The following is a 16,968-nucleotide window of genomic DNA, read 5'->3' as shown; positions in this document are numbered from 1 at the left end:
GAGGAAGGGAAATGCTGCCTATGACCCAAAGAACACCATCCCCACTGTCAAACATGGAGGTGGAAACATTATGTTTTGGGGATGTTTCTCTGCTAAGGGAACAAGACTACTTCACCGCATCAATGGCAGAATGGATGGAGCCATGTACTGTAAAATCCTGAGAGACAATCTCTTTCCCTCCGCCAGGACATTAAAAATGGGTCGTGGCTGGGTCTTCCAGCAAGACAATGACCCAAAAAATACAGCCAAGGCAACAAAGGAGTGGCTCAAAAGAAGCATATTAAGGTTATGACGTAGCCTACCAAGTCTCCAGACCTTAATCCCATAGAAAACTTATGGAAGGAGTTGAAGCTCCGGGTTGCCAAGCGACAGCCTCAAAATCTTAATGATTTAGAGATGATCTGCAAAGAGGAGTGGACCAAAATTCCTCCTGACATGTGCGCAAACCTCATCATCAACTACAAACAACGTCTGACTGCTGTGCTTGCCAACAAGGGTTTTACCACCAAGTATTAAGTCTTGTTTGCCAGAGGGATCAAATACTTATTTCTCACTGCAAAATGCAAAAAAATTTATATACTTTATACAATGTAAATTTCTGGATTTTATTTTTGGTATTCTATCTCTCAGTGTTAAAATTAACCTACCTTTAACATTATAGACTGTTCATGTCTTTGTCAGTGGGCAAGCTTACAAAATCAGCAAGGGATCAAATACTTATTTCCCACACAGTAAGTGCCATCTATTAGAGGTAAGAACACAGTAAGCTAATAAGTCAAAGTCAGCTTTCGTAATCTTGGATGAGAGATAACTTGAATACTTTTTCCCTAGGTTTCCCTGTGCCAGCTTGGCATTCCACACAAAAAGAATCAATACCCACTAGACCACTGTCTCTCTCTCTTTCGTTGGTACATTTCTCTCTCTCATTGGTTGTCTCTCTCATATGTATATTTTTGTCTCTCTATCATTGGTACATTTTTCTCTCTTTTTCTCATTGGTACACTTTTCCCTCTCTTTTTCATTGGTACATTTCTCTCTCTCTCATTGGTACATTTCTGTCTCTCTCTCTCTCTCTCATTGGTACATTTCTCTCTCATTCTCATTGGTACATTTTCTCTCTCTCCTTGGTACACTTTTCTGTCTCATTCTCTTTCTCTCTCTCCTCACCGCTGGTGAAGCTGTTCCAGCCGACGTTGTGAAGACAATGACGCCGTTGTGCGACATGCGCTGACTCCTTGTCTCCTGGGCATGCGCCGGAGAATTGGGACTGAAAGACACATGTCTGGTTATATTATAGATCAGAGGCACAAGCAAAGATTTAACCAGTTTCCTCTCTTGAAAAGAAATGAAAAGAGCATGTTAAATTATTTTTGTCCAAGACTAATCATACTTAATTTAGTTTACTTGGTAGCTTTGAATAAAGGACATTGAAAGAAGGCACTTTAGTTTCCAAAAAGACAACTCAAATGAAAATTGAGTAAATCATCAAAATAATCCCACAACCATGAAATGAGGCGTAATAGTGAATGTATCCCATATCCGAAGAGCTACACGTGTCCAGGTTCCGGTATTTTGGGCTGGATACTTAGTTTCTGTTTTTCTCCTCCTTTATTGTGTTACCACTTGCATAGTGATGCTTGTTACACATTGTGATATTAGCACACCTTCATAATGAATACTTTGGATATGTTGCCACAACAAATCTCATACAGTGAGGTCATGTAATGTCTACAAATATTAGGAAACAGTGACGTTTGATACAACTTTGATTCATCACTTAATCATTAAATAGAGCATTGATTTTATGGGTCTTTGAATACAAGGAAAAAATAGTTTCCCAAGATTTATATGTGTAAATTCAACTGGGTAGAGAGCTTTATTTACCTGCCCAGATTACAGAAACTAATGCACTTACTGGATCCAGCAGACCCCCTTAATAAACATACAGATGCAAAATGATGATGAACAACCACTCACAACCTGCCAATTCATGTTGGGAGTGATTGCATACAGATAATGCCTGTATAGGGCACTGATCACACACATGCAGTGCAGTCTGGCTTACAGCCTATAAGTGACGCCCATACTGTAAGATTAGGTAGGCTGTCAGCACTAAATAAGTACACCCCACCAGGACAAACATCCTAATTTACAACGCCAACGTAGATGGGCCTGACTAAATCTGATGATGCACATTTGCTGAGCAATTACAAAATAATGCGTCTTTCCAGTGTGTAATGGCAGTTTTCTTTCTACAGCTGCAGCTAAGTTGAGTTTCCCAGAAGTAGCAGAGTTGAGTTTGTCATTCGGCAGAAGAAATTGTGACAAGTTTTTCTTACTTTAAATGGCGGCTTACAGATCGGCTGCAGGCTTATCATCCGTCCGAACAGGAAGAAACATTGTTTTTCTGCTCTTTGCAGAATATTCACTCTCACTTCAAGTCTAGAAGAAATGAAAATGGTTTACATGAATTTTATGTTTCTTCCTTAACTTCTAAAGAACGTTTTCACTTTCAATAAAATGGACCCCAACCAATTTAAAATACCCTACAGTACCTTGACACAACCACTGAGCTTGGTGATTAGCTGCAACGGTAATGCAGCTATGGATGTGACATCACCGCTGCAGCCAAAACAGCGAGACTCGAGCAGTAACAGGGAGCCGAAGGGAGTGTGATCACCTTCTCTGTTTGATATTTAAGAGCACTTAGAGTACATGTTCCTGAAAGTGGAAACCCCCTTTAAGTGCTCATGATGTGTTAGAGAGGAGAGCAGCGGAGAGCACAACGGGCAGGTAGGTAGGTAGCATCTACCTGCCTGTTAGTACTTAGGCACTTTTTTAAGTCCTGGATATCCCCTTTGAGCATTTTCTGTAGCTTTCTTGATTAGACAGTGCCTAGTTTGGAGCAGATTCCATCAAGATCTTCCTCAAAGATATGACATGCACCTTTTTTTTTAATCCCCCAGGCGTTTAAAAAAAAACCTCAGGAAAAATAATGCTTAGAAAACTCATAAAAGTGGATTTCACCTAAAAATGAGTAGGGCGACTCTAGCAAAGTTTTCCTAGTGCTTTTTGGTAAGTATTTTTGAGTGTATCTGCTCTGGAAACTCAACAGCTCAGTGTGAACATAACTGAACAGGGCAGCCCAGTTCTTTAGATCAGTATAAGGTCTAAAAATCAAATATGCCACAAAAAGTTGCTTATAAATAGAGTTGAGGGAATATGTTTGGAATCGGTCACCAGATCTGAATTTGCCATATTGGCACCCTGTTCGTGCCGAATTTACATATGATGATCGGTTCTTAACATATTAGTTTATTTCCACTCCCATTGACTCCAATGACGTTCGGCTGTGTTCGGTGAATATTGCAAAAATAATATTCACCGCCGATCGTAATCGGAACCGAATTTTCAAACATTTCCTCAACTCTACTTATAAAGCCTATGTCTAAGCAATGCCATGCGTCTCATGTCATGAAGATTGCAGTGTTGCATTGCGACATTATTTTTATTAATTTTTGTCAACGTTGTTGTGTTGGATTGTTGGTCACAAGTCACGCACGAGTTTGCAACCTTGATGTATGTGAATCTCATGCGCCGTACAACATTTCAGTGATTTGTCTTGGGTCGAGAACGGCAAGTTCTCGACAAGTCGCACAAAAGTTTTCAGTCTGAGACCTGCCATGGTCCAACCAAAGTTATCAAGTAGTTTTCAGAACAAACTCCAGAGTTGTAAAATACTGCAACAGATTATAATGTTAGCTAAGTAAAAATATTATTAATATTGCCGCGCAAAAAATAATAAGACACGACTAAAACTAAAATACCTAATTTTGAAATAAATCTTTTTAGTGTGATGTCAAATTGTGTATTAGAAGAATCCATCCACCTTCTCCTCCTTCCAGGGTCTGCAGCCCCTCAAACCCTGAGGAAAGCCAAGATTTGAGTGTGGTGCAGCCTGCGCTGTACGGGAGGATGTCATTGGATGAGGGGCTGGCTCTCTTCCAGGGTTAATCCTCTATATACTTCTGCTAGTAAGAGACTGTTTCAGAGTGAGAGAAGTAGAGAGTGCTTCTGTCGAAACCTCACCAGACTGCCAGAGAGAAGCAGAAAGCCAGAAACAGCTGCCTGACAAAAATCAGCTGCTACTTTTAAGAAAGAAGATTTCCTCTGTTACTTTTCCAGGACCAGACTCACTTTCCGGAAGCCAAAATGTGTAAAGGATTAGCAGCTCTGCCCCATACCTGCCTGGAGAGGTGAGAGACCTGGGATGTGCTAGAATATGGGGTTACTGGGTATGACAGACTCAGGGTGATGGGTACATGGTACCTAGATTTGTATGATCTGCAACATATTATTGGAGTGTGTAGTTTTACATAGAAAAATATTCAGGATTGAGAGTCCTCAGTAGTTGATACCTTTTAATGGCTAACTGAAAAGATGGTAATACATTGCAAGCTTTCGAGACTACTCAGGTCTCTTCATCAGGCTAGACTAATACAAAATCTGAAGTCACATATTTATGCACAATACAGCCTAGAAAAAATGCAATAGATAAGACAAGTGACGTGAAGCAGAACTATCAATATGGGAGAGGGAGAAACATAAATATAAACATTGGACCAGTTCATAGATAAGGAGTCTGGATGTTTTATGGTCCTCTGATTGGGGTCTAGTTCTGTGTTGCCCTGCAAGGTTTTAAAAGGAAATTGCCTTGCAGGGCAACACAGAACTAGACCCCAATCAGAGGACCATAAAACATCCAGACTCCTTATCTATGAACTGGTCCAATGTTTATATTTATGTTTCTCCCTCTCCCATATTGATAGTTCTGCTTCACGTCACTTGTCTTATCTATTGCATTTTTTCTAGGCTGTATTGTGCATAAATATGTGACTTCAGATTTTGTATTAGTCTAGCCTGATGAAGAGACCTGAGTAGTCTCGAAAGCTTGCAATGTATTACCATCTTTTCAGTTAGCCATTAAAAGGTATCAACTACTGAGGACTCTCAATCCTGAATATTTTTCTATCTACTGGCTAACACGGTACAAAGATAGTTTTACATAGGACTTCAGGTATTTTTTTTTCTTTTTTTTTTTAACTCAAAGAGCATCTAGTCCCCAATAAAGAAACAATGCAAATTCAGATCTGTTGTATCATTTTAGCACTACTATTACTTTAAGCGTGAAATATTATATTTAAATGTTGCTGTTGTATTTCTGTTGTCGTTAGAGCTCAGCAAAAACTTTCACCTATAGATAGGCTGTGTGCACACGGTGCATATTGGGTGCGTTTCTGTTGGGTTTTTTCTGCGTGGATTTGTGGGAAATTCTGATGCCTGCAAAGTGAATGAGAAACCTGAAGTGTCATGCGGGGCAAAAACGCGGGGTAAAAATGCACCAAAAAGGCGGCAAAAATGCACGTTTTTGCAGCTGAGTTTCTCATGCCAAGAGATGTAGAAATTTTACCCAGCGTTTGCACGTACCCTTAAGGACCAGTTCTTAGGACTTGGGTAGCAATCATATTCTGTCTTCCGTATTACGACCGCAAGTCCTAACCTAACCGGGACACGTACGAGACATTGCATCCGTAATATGGAAGAAAACATAGGAATGATCCTTTACGGTAGAATTTGCCCTTAAAGTAAATGTATTCCAGCCCAGGGGAGACGATGTCCAGTGATGGGCCATTGTGGATAACATGGGTATGATGCTTAGATGTTGCGTTATTCTCTGGTTTGCTTTATCCAAATCTCATGACCCATTATCACATCTTGATAAAAACCCAAGAAAATTATTTATTCAAGTTCCACTAACAGCAGAGGACTGGTGGGACGTGTAATATTAAACATGAGCATCTGCGTCTCTTCCAACTTTATGTATGGGTAATAAAAGAAAGGTCAGCTCTCGGGTATTCATTTTCGGTATGGAAAACAGTATATATATATATATACAGTTTATATATAATGTTTTGTTCATATATATTTGCATTTTTCCATATCAAAGATGAATACCCGAGAGCTGACCTATTTTACTACCCATACATAAAGTTAGAGTAGTAGCTACCTGTAAATATATATACACACACTTGTACCAGGGTTCATCGGGGTTTTCTTATTCGTTCCATCGCTTTCACTGTAAGAATAACAATAGTGTTGCGTACTGCTTTCTTGTGATAGAACTGCCGACCTCAGTGATAAACTGGTCCTATAAATAAATTATTTCAGTTATAAATACAGCTCTGCTACATCTAAATGTGTGAAAAGGGGACAAAGCGTTTAGTCTGTAAAAATGTACATTTATTCCCCGTGGAAATTGCAGTTTTAATTCCATGTAAAAACACAAAAATTGAGCTTAGTTTGAGTTGGTACACATGCAGCATATAAATGCATATTCACATGGTCAAAAAGCATCCAAAACCTACAAAAGACAAAATGAAAAAAACCCTGCTATAATTAAATAAGTAAAAAGCAAAAGTGCATTTAAATCATACAGAGTTCTTAGTAATACTGTATTTGATCAAACATAGCATAAAAGCCGTCCCACCATCGACAAGGTGACTCTGTGGTCGGGGCGGTCCTACACTGTCTAGTATTAATAACCTTATCATGTGTCATGTGTCACATGATAAGGTTATTAATGCTACACAGTGTAGGACCGCCCCGACCACAGAGTCACCTTGTCGATGGTGGGACGGCTTTTATGCTATGTTTGATCAAATACAAATTACTAAGAACTCTGTATGATTTAAATGCACTTTTGCTTGTTACTTATTTAATTATAGCAGGGTTTTTTCATTTTGTCAGTTTTGTATGTTAATTCCATGTAAATCTGTGACTTTGCTCCAGGTAATTACAGGGTTCAGTGAATTTGGATTTATTAATCCATTCTGCTACATCCTATAAATTAGGCTAATTTCACACTTGCTTTTTTTTGCAGCGCGTTTTTCCCGCAAAAAAACGCATTGAAAAAACGCATACAAACGCATACAAATGCTGCGCTTTTTTTCAAGCATTTTTATGAGCATGCATGAAAAAAACGCAGCGTTTTTATGCGTTTGTATGCGTTTTTAGTGCGTTTTTACCACGTTTGCGTTTTTTTCCAACATTAGGTGGCCCCTCACACTAACCCAAACCATGACTTTACTAACCCTAACCCTAACCCTAACCCTGACCCTAACCCTAACCCTAACCCTGACCCTAACCCTGACCCTAACCCTAACCCTAACCCTAACCCTAACCCTTAACCAAACCATACTAACCCTAACCCTGACCCTAACCCTTAACCAAACCATACTAACCCTAACCCTAAACCCTAGCTAACCCTAACCCTAGCCCTAAACCCCCTTAACTAACCCTAACTCTAACCCAAACCCCTAAATTCCATTGTCCAACTAATGGTAAAAAAAAACGCATGCGCAAAAAAACGCATACATAAGCATGCCAATGCGCACATATGCGCACCCATAGACTTATAATGGGTGTCTTGCTGTAAAAAAACGCATTGCGCGCGCATGCGTTTTTTTGAGGCAAGTCGGACGCCCAAAAAATGCAACAGGATGCATTTTGTGCGCCCGAGCGCATACCGCAAAAAAACGCATGCGCGGAAAAACGCATACAAACGCATGTGTATGCGCACATAAGTGCATCCCATGCAAAGTATAGGAAAAAAAAACGCATGCGTTTTTTAGCGCTAAAATACCGCGAAAAAAAACGCAAGTGTGAAACCAGCCTTAGACCTTTTTTTTCTAGGCTCAGTGTAAGGGCAGAGACAGACTGCCGTAAGTATTTCTCGTGCGAAAATCGCATCGTAAACCTCGTACTGGTTGTCGGCTCTCCTGACCTGAGCTTGACAGCTGCATAGTAATCCATCATGCTGTCTTGCTCAGGTCAGGAGAGGTGGCAGGCCAGTCCGTGCAGTGTCATGCGATTCTCGCACAGGTTATACGGCAGTAGGTCTCTGCCAGTGGCGTAGCGTGGGGGGGGCGGGGGGGCGGTCCGCCCCAGGCGGCACGTGTGTGGGGGCGGCGTGGCAGCAGCAGCAAGTCCTCTCCTCTGTGGCCTGTGGGAGAACAGTGCGGACTCCGCGGAGGCGCACAGTGCAGGCGCTTTCAAATTCTTCTACTACCTGGCTTGCTGGACTGGAGCCTCGGCTGCTGTCCACTCCTGAGCCGTTGCTGGGCGGCGGGCGCACTCAGAGACCCGTCCGCTCCTGGAGGAGGTGTTCGCGCTGAGACAGTGACGCAGCAGGACTCAGAGCGGATCCCGGGACACAGGAGCCGGTGAGTGAGGCCCGGGGGACGGTGGGAAGCGCTGCCGGGTTGCCCTTGATATCTGTGAGGGGAGGACGAGGGAAGACACGTGATCTGCCTGCGGTCTGCCACACACACCGCCCGGTCAACCCTGACAGCCTCAGGCCTTGAGTCCTGGAGTCTGACAATGCTGAAGTTGGTTTCTTATTCGGCAGTTTCTTATTTGGCTATTTTTTATTTTTTTCAGGTTTTTCAATAAAAATAAAAGTATATAATAAATATGCAATCATGTGTCCTTTTGTGAATACACTTAAAAACAGATAAAAAAAAAATTAGAAGACTGGCACAAAAATGGGCATCAAAGTGGGCACTGAGGTATGGTATTGAAGGGGTTAAAAGGCTTTGTGCCACTGATCTGACACCTGATTTACATACCTACTGATGCCCCACATCACGTTCATGTTAATCCAGCCTGGCACAAATGGGTTATGGGCATCAGACCTGGCATCAAAGTGGGCAATTTGCCCATTTTCACAGATTTGAATAAGTAACAGCTATTTTGAAGGGGTTAAATGGCTTTGGGCCACTGATCTAACACCTGAACTGGCATCAAAGTTCTGATGCCCAGAACCCATTTGTGCCAGGCTGGAGTGACATGAATTTCATGTGGGGCATCACTAGGTATGTATATCAGGTTACGATCAGTGGCCCAAAGCCGTTTAACCCCTTAAATTTAGCTGTTACTTATTCACATGTGTGAAAATTGGTTCTCTGCCCACTTTGATGGCAGTTTTGATGCCCATAACCCATTTGTGCCAGGCTGGATTAACATGAACGTGATGTGTGGCATCACAAGGTATGTAAATCAGGTGTCAGATCAGTGGCACAAAGCCATTTAACCCCTTCAATACCATACCTCAGTGCCCACTTTGATGCCCATTTTTGTGCCAGCCTTCTAATTTTTTTTATCTGTTTTTAAGTGTATTCACAAAAGGACACATGATTGCATATTATTATATACTTAGAATGTTTTATTTTTATTGAAAAACCTGAAAAAAACAGAAAATAAAAAATAGCCGAATAAGAAACTGAACGAATAAGAAACCAACTTCAGCATCGTTGGAGATTGGCGTCTTCTACTACTCCAGCTGTAATGTAGACTGTAGTCAGTGCTGGATACAAACGCCTCCATCAAGAGCAGATATTAGCGTCCTAAAAAAATGCCACAACTTTTCAACTGCTCTGGCCTCCACCAGTCACGTACGTGGCGGCGGCACGCCTGTCATATTCGCCAGTCATGTAAGCCATCATATATGCCAGTCATGTCATGTAAGCCAGTCATGTAAGCCAGTCATGTCATGTAAGCCAGTCATGTAAGCCAGTCATGTCATGTAAGCCAGTCATGTCATGTAAGCCAGTCATGTCATGTAAGCCAGTCATGTAAGCCAGTCATGTCATGTAAGCCAGTCATGTACGCCAGTCATGTCATGTAAGCCAGTCATGTCATGTAAGCTAGTCATGTCATGTAAGCCAGTCATGTAAGCCAGTCATGTCATGTAAGCCAGTCATGTACGCCAGTCATGTCATGTAAGCCAGTCATGTAAGCCAGTCATGTCATGTAAGCCAGTCATGTCATGTAAGCCAGTCATGTCATGTACGCCAGTCATGTACGCCAGTCATGTAATGTAAGCCAGTCATGTCATGTACGACAGTCATGTACGCCAGTCATGTAAGCCAGTCATGTACGACAATCATGTATGCCAGAAGTACGCCAGTCATGTGGGCCCATCATGAAAGACAGTCATGAAAGACAGACATGTATGCCAGTCATTTACGCCAGTCATGTATACGAATCATTTATGTCAGTCTTGTAAGCCAGTCATGTACACAAGTCATGGAGGGCACCAGTGAGCCTTATATAGAAGCTATATACACCTGTATACACCTGGAAGCCACCTATCGAAACTATATACAAGTATACACCCCTGGGAACACCTATATATGCTATATACCCCTATATACTCACCTGGGAGCCACCTATAGAAGCTATATACACACCTGGCAGTAGTCTACAAAAGCTATATACCCGTATACACACTTGGGAGTCAGCTATAGCAACGACCAAAGGGGCGGCAAATTTTTCGACCGCCCCGGGCGCCACAAACAGTTGCTACGCCACTGGTCTCTGCCCTAAGCCTGACTTACATACATGCACGTTTCATTCTCTGGTGGCTTTGTTACATTTTCATCCAGTGTAAATCAATGAAATGCTCTGAACTGATTGGTTGGTGTGGTTCACGGATTAGTATCAAGCCAGAACAGCTCTGATATTTCTCAAATCAAACAACGCATTCGGTTTAAAATCTTCTATATTTCCATTCTTATTGCACTCAGGTGAATTCTCAATCATGCGGACATTAATACGAAAGCACCAATATATTCTGTAAAGATTAACCATCGCATTTTACACAGCTTTCTGCACTCGAAGGAATATTTCAATAGTCTTCAAGGTGTCACTATATAGCCGTCTACCTACCGCTCCCAAGTACAATATCGAATCATACAGTTAGAGAACGTCTACTGCCAAATGGACAGACGTGATCAGACCTGTGTTTGGGTCAGGATCTGAGTCGGTAATACAAACGCCAAAATGGACCCATATTACACCTGTGTTTTCATGGCCATAAAACAGGTCCATTTCATCATCCATATGAATAACGTAACCTTTAGACAGTCCGGTATTGGGGCCATAAACTATATGTCAGTGAGAAACCTTATATTTGTGCTTTGCCAAACCTATACCCATACATATTTCCAACAAAGGCAACACTTGAGTAGATACAGAATATAGTTGCCCGTTTAATGACTTCCCATAAGATGGACACTATGATAATTATACCTATGTATCTTATATCTAAATTATATTGTAATTTGTAACATAAGGCAAGAAATGGTGGAAATACATTTTTTAACCACCACATGTGGCAATGACCTTCTCCGAGACCATCTGTGGATCAGTTGTCCACCATATACACCAGAGCACCGGACAGACAACTGTACGACTATACGGTTGTACACGTCTGCCAGTCATTCCCACTAAATAAGAAGGATTCTGTGCGGCACATCGTCATACTTTACACTATACAATAGAGTATTGAGAGGATATTGGACTTGGCGTTTCCATACAATCATGGATGCAGTATGGTGACACATACTGGCCAAACGTTTGGTGAAAGGACACAGTGATGACCTACTTTTGGGTACTAATGTCCAGTGTATACTTCATGAGATTTTGCCTTCATCACTGAGTGCAACACCGACATGGCACGAATTGAGTCTTATAACTATAGGACAAAAAGAACAGGTAAAAGGTAATAATAGAAAGTAAAAACCACCCCAAGGTGCGTTGCTGTGTAATGGAAAAATAAAGCTATGGAAAACAATATCTACAACATCGTGGACATTTATAACGATGAGTTACAGACAAACTACCGCCAGATTTCCCAAGATTTCCTTTGGCAGCCGGTATAAATTACTCTATAGAGCTATTCAGGTAGAACACTAGGGCGTTATACCGCACAGTAACAGGTAGACTATTGTAGTGGTTTTGTACATAAGGTAATATTTCATAAGAAGTTTTGTCCCTTAATTGAGGCCACTGGTGATAATATTAGAGAATTACATAACTATAATCCTTATTAAAATTCGGTCCGATTCATCAAAGTGATTACGCCAGAATTATGAAAGAAATTTATAGCAGAAATCTGGCTTAAACTGCTTTGAATTTGCACAAAAATGTTGCAACATTTGTCACTTTCATGCCAGTTTTGGCCATCTCGGTCAAAATTGACAGAGATATGGCGGGACAGGGGAGCCACGGGATGTGTTGACACCTGCTAATCTAATTCATTAGGTCCTTGATTGTAATAAGATTTGTGGTGAGCTGCACAGGGGCGCACATCACTTTTCAGACTCACCTAATTCATTAAGAGGCATGTACCTCTTAATGAATCAGGTCCTCCTGATTCCAGCAATGCCCCTCATCAAGACTAGTATGAACAATCATGGTCTTGATGAATCGGGATCTAAATGCCTATACTGTTGAAATTTACTTTTTATGTCAGGTACATATTATGTCAAAAATATGTATAAAAGCATCTTTTATTGATATTCTCTAAAAATGTTGAGGTTGAAAATGGAAACACTTTTCCTACCTCTTGGCTATGATTAAGAGCTTTTAACGACACGCATAGGCCAAGCATTTCTGTTTTAACTTTCTAACTTTTTAGAGCATATCAATAAAAGATGTTTTCATAGATAGTTTTTTTTATGGGAGCTGGAGTACCCCATTTTCCTTCACGTATTGTTAACCTGGGAGTCGGCCCAAGGTCTTTTTCATGCAACACACTGATCAATGATTTATTACCTGAACTGGTGACCTGATGTGAACATCTGTGTTTTTTTATGACATACTAGCTGAAGAGCCCAGAATTGCCTGGGCATAGTAACTTACTGCCATCCTGCTCTCTCCCTCCGCAGCCCTGCACTCCACTCGTTGTCTCACTCTCTCCCTCCGAAGCCCAGCTCTCCACCCGCTGTTGCGCATTCTCCCTGAGCTGCCCCGCTCTCCATCCACCATCCCGCTCTCTCCCTCTGCAGCCCCTATCTCCACTGGCCATCCCGCTCTCTCCCTTAGCAGCCCCGCTTTCACTCTGCAGCCCCACTGTCTCCCTTCACAGCCCAGCTCTCCATCCATCATCACGCTCTCTCCTTCCGCAGCCCCACTCTCCAATCGCTGTTCCACATTCTCCCTCCACAGCCCCACTCTCCCTCAGCAGCCCCCATCTCCACTGGCCGTCCCTCACTCTCCCTCAGCAGCCCCCCTCTCCACTGGCTGTCCCGCTCTCTCCCTCTCCAGCCCCACTCTCCACTCACTGTCCCGCTCTCTCCCTCTGCAGCCCGTCTCTAATGGCCGTCCCACTCTCTCCCTCAGCAGTCCAGCTCTCCACCCACGTCCCGCTCTCTCCCTTAACAGCCCCACTCTCCACCCGCCATCACGTTCTCCCTCCATAGCCCTGCTCTCTCCCTCCACAGCCCTGCTCTCTCCATGCGCTGTTCCACTCTATCCCTCTGCAGTTCTGCTCTCCCACCATGTCCCACTCTCTCCCTCTGCAGCCCCGCTCTTCACGCACCGTCCCGCTCTATCCCTCCGCAGCTCCGCTCTCCATTCATGTCCCGCTCTCTCCCTCACAGCTCCGCTCTTCACCCACGTCTTGCACTTTCCATCTGCAACCCTGCTCTCCAGCTGCCAGTAGGTGGGGCTATGTGGAGTGGGCGTGGCTTGATACACATACACATACATACACTCAGCTTTATATATATAGATTCTATCAAACCTGTAGGCCACTTTCACAAAGGCTGAAGGCCATAACAAATGAATTGATTTGAACAACCATGTGGCCCATGTTCACAAGCAGTAGTAATGAGCGAATGTGCTCGGATAAGGCGCTATCCGACCATGCTCAGGTGCTAACCGATTGTCTTCGGTGTGCTTGAAAAATATGTTCGAGTCCCTGCAGCTGCATGTCTCATGACTGTTCGATGGCCACAACATTTGTATGTATTGCCTGTTTGTTAGGTAATCCCTCCATGTGTTGCGGTTGTCAGAACAGCCGAGACATGCAGCCGCGGAGACTCGAACATATTATTTGAGCACACCGAAGTCATTTGGTTAGCACCCGAGCATGCTCATATTTCACTTTATCAGAGCACGCTCACTCATCACTTACAAGCAGCAATCAGCTAAAAAAGCAAATGCTCTTAGTTTGGCTCATTGGAAAATTCACTGTTGCTAAATAATGTAAGCAGAGAACGTGCTGTCAACAATATGAAAACTGTATTAATGATCGCCAATCAGCTCGTTACTGGCAGAAATCTCCCCGTGTAACTCAATCTTAGTTTGCCTGTATTTTATAATCCCAATTATGGATGCACAACATAAACCCCCTGCAGTTCTTTATAATCATATCATAAAGCAAGTCCGATATCACATTATAAGCAATTACTAGCGTAAGCTATGGATCCTTTAAAAAAAAAAAAAAGGGAATATTGACATTTTTAGATAAGCAGATTTGCTAATGACTTTTTATATTAAATCACAGAAAATGACACTGATATCTAATCTTAAACAGCTTTGACATAACACAAAACATTTTAAGTCTGTATTTTGCCCACAAGACCCAGACCACCAATGTTCTTCTGTGCCAAAATAAGATATCACCAATCACCCTAGAACATTTTGGTGGTCCAAATGGCAAGAGATCTGGAAGATTGAACCTTGATTGATGTATGATGTATGTTTCTTTCAATCTCTTTTGTGTGTTTGAAATGTAAAATTTTTTAATAGATGAAAAGCAAAAAAATTCAACACGGTCCCTATGGTCAAGTTTCTTACTATTCGTGCTTCCTAGTGCTCTTCTGAAAAGGAAGCTGCACTGTTAATAGGGGTAATCTACTGCTAACGGGCACTGGGCCAAATATGACTGTTAATAGGGGTAATCTAGTTAATGCAATTGTGACAAATTATTGAATGGCACTGTTAATGGGGGTGTTTTCCTTTTTTCTTGCACTGATAATGGGTTATTCTCAGGCTTGTTCTGGTAATACTCTCTGGTTTAGGCCATGCTCACACTAGTGAGAGTGATGCGAGAAACTCGCGCAAGTCTCTCACATCAATGCCCGCCACTTGCTGGCGGCACTTGGGACCGGAGTGTGCGGCTGCATGTCTTTCTATGACAGGTATTGATGAAAGGGACTCGCGCAAGTTTTTTGCATCACACTCGGAAGTGTGACCCCGGCCTTAGTGTTAATAAGGGCACCATGTCCTGCAGTAGGGGCACAGCGAACTGTTAATGGAGGTCACTGTTATTGCATGATTACCTTTTCGGCAGTATGGCTTGTTTAAAACTCATTTTACCATCTCCCTAAATATTTTTTGCATTTGATTCCATGTCTGCAGTTTATCATGTTTTTTTTATTTTTTTATGGGCACAGTGCTGTGAAATTGTCATTGAACTATCGCTTTAAAAAGAATCTAACACCAGGTTTTCGCTGTCCCATCTGAGAGCAGCAAAATATAGGCACATAGACTCTGATTCCAGTGATGTGTCACTTATTTTGCTGTGTGCTGTAATTTTCATATAATCACTTTTCTCTGCTGTACATCTCCCAGTTCTCTGTATGCCGAGCTCTGTATAACCCCGCCCACACCACTGATTGGTAGATTTCTGTGCATGCTGTATATAGGCAGAAAGCTGCCAATCAGTGTTGCAGGCTTGGCTGGACTACATGGCAGCAGGTTTACTAGTCATCTGGTGATAATCTCCTGCTGATAAAGCAATAATTGTATAAAAACTAAAGCAAACAGGCCAATAAGTGACACATCGCTGGAATCAAAGTCCCTGTCTTTACATTATGCTGTCATGCGATTAGGTAGAAAAAACTTAGTGACAGATTTCCTTTAAATAAAATACACCCAACAATCTCAGCATAAGTAACAAAAATAGAAATTTTTGCAGTTTTTTAATATGATAATGGCAAACATCACTCTCTCCCTATGTGTTGTTGCTTAAATGTGTGGAGGAATCAACTCTAAGCAGCAGGAGAACCTTTAACTATTCACAATGGAAACATTCTTGGAATACAATTCTAAGAAAAATTTGTTTGTCTGCTTCTTACTCCTTTGCTTTTTGGAACCACTACAGATCGGCCCCAGTGTTTTGATTTAGTCTTTGTGCTGATGTAAACCTATGGTGTTAAATTCATATTAATTTTTGTATTCACGACATAATATTGAACTGAGATTTGCAGAATTATTATCACCTGGGCAAAGTTTGAAGGCCATTAACCAATCCAGGAGGTGTTTTTAGAATCACAAAGCATTTTATTTCTGTAAGGTGATACATCTGTTAGAATTAGAGAGCCAAATAATATTTCCATTCTTTATCCTGGATGAATGCAGAGCTGGGGCATTGTGGATATCATCCCGCTTCAGACAGTGTTACGACTCTGCATCTAGAGAGGTTGTTCTTAACTTTCATCTGTATTTCTGCCTTAAAGAAAAAGAACAGAAGCAAAATCTTCGCATACCTATCATTTCGCTTAAAACTTGGAGAAAAGCCTTGCTGCTGCCTGTTTCCCACAGTTAATGCTGCTTTTGTTGCACATAACACTTTCATACGTCAAGAAACTGTCCTAATTCTCATGCTCAATAACTTCCAATGCACTTTATTGACTGGTGATTCCCCTTTGTTAAATATTTTGGCAGCACTATAGGTACTGGCAGTTCATTTTCCTCACTTTCTGCCTGCCACTGATATTCCATAGCATCAATTAAAGGGAATCTGTCACCTAATTTTTGCCCTATCAGAAGCGGCCACCGCCATCAGGGGCTTATCTACAGCATTCTGTAATGCTGTAGATAAGCTCCCGATGTAGCCTGAAAGATATAAACGAGTTATATGATACTCATCCAGGGGTCCGGTCCGGTCCGATGGGTGTCGCGGTCCGGTCCAGCACCTCCCATCTTCTAGTGATGACGTCCTCCTTCTTACTTCTGCTCAGGCGTATTTTATCTGCCCTATTGAGGGCAGAGCAGCTCGCAGGCGCCGGGAAAGGTCACAGAGGTTCGGCGCCTGTGCACTGCAGTACTTTACTC

The 16,968-nt window shown here is 42.1% G+C and overlaps 1 protein-coding gene and 1 long non-coding RNA gene across 2 annotated transcripts in view; one reads left to right on the top strand and one right to left on the bottom strand.

Annotated features, from left to right (window-relative positions):
- Positions 1–1,844: 1,844 nt before the first annotated feature.
- Positions 1,845–16,968, bottom strand: part of LOC141085946 (uncharacterized) — a 111,219-nt gene continuing 96,095 nt past the window's right edge. The window contains exons 4-5 of the long non-coding RNA XR_012231445.1: positions 16,134–16,363; positions 1,845–2,442 (exon numbers count right to left, since the gene is read on the bottom strand). This is a non-coding gene — a long non-coding RNA (uncharacterized lncRNA). The remainder of the gene's footprint in view (positions 2,443–16,133; positions 16,364–16,968) is intronic.
- RGS5 (regulator of G protein signaling 5) overlaps positions 4,047–16,968 on the top strand; it is a 173,276-nt gene continuing 160,354 nt past the window's right edge. The window contains exon 1 of the mRNA XM_073571615.1: positions 4,047–4,256. Within this exon, the coding sequence (XP_073427716.1) occupies positions 4,213–4,256 (44 nt within the window). The 5' untranslated portion in view covers positions 4,047–4,212. The remainder of the gene's footprint in view (positions 4,257–16,968) is intronic.

Source organism: Dendrobates tinctorius, unplaced genomic scaffold (genome assembly GCF_039654945.1).
Source record: "Dendrobates tinctorius isolate UK_male_01 unplaced genomic scaffold, ASM3965494v1 ptg000029l, whole genome shotgun sequence".
NCBI classification, from domain to species: domain Eukaryota; kingdom Metazoa; phylum Chordata; class Amphibia; order Anura; family Dendrobatidae; genus Dendrobates; species Dendrobates tinctorius.
The sequence above is the reverse complement of the archived record's forward strand: the minus strand, read 5'-3'. Positions and strand labels throughout refer to the sequence as shown.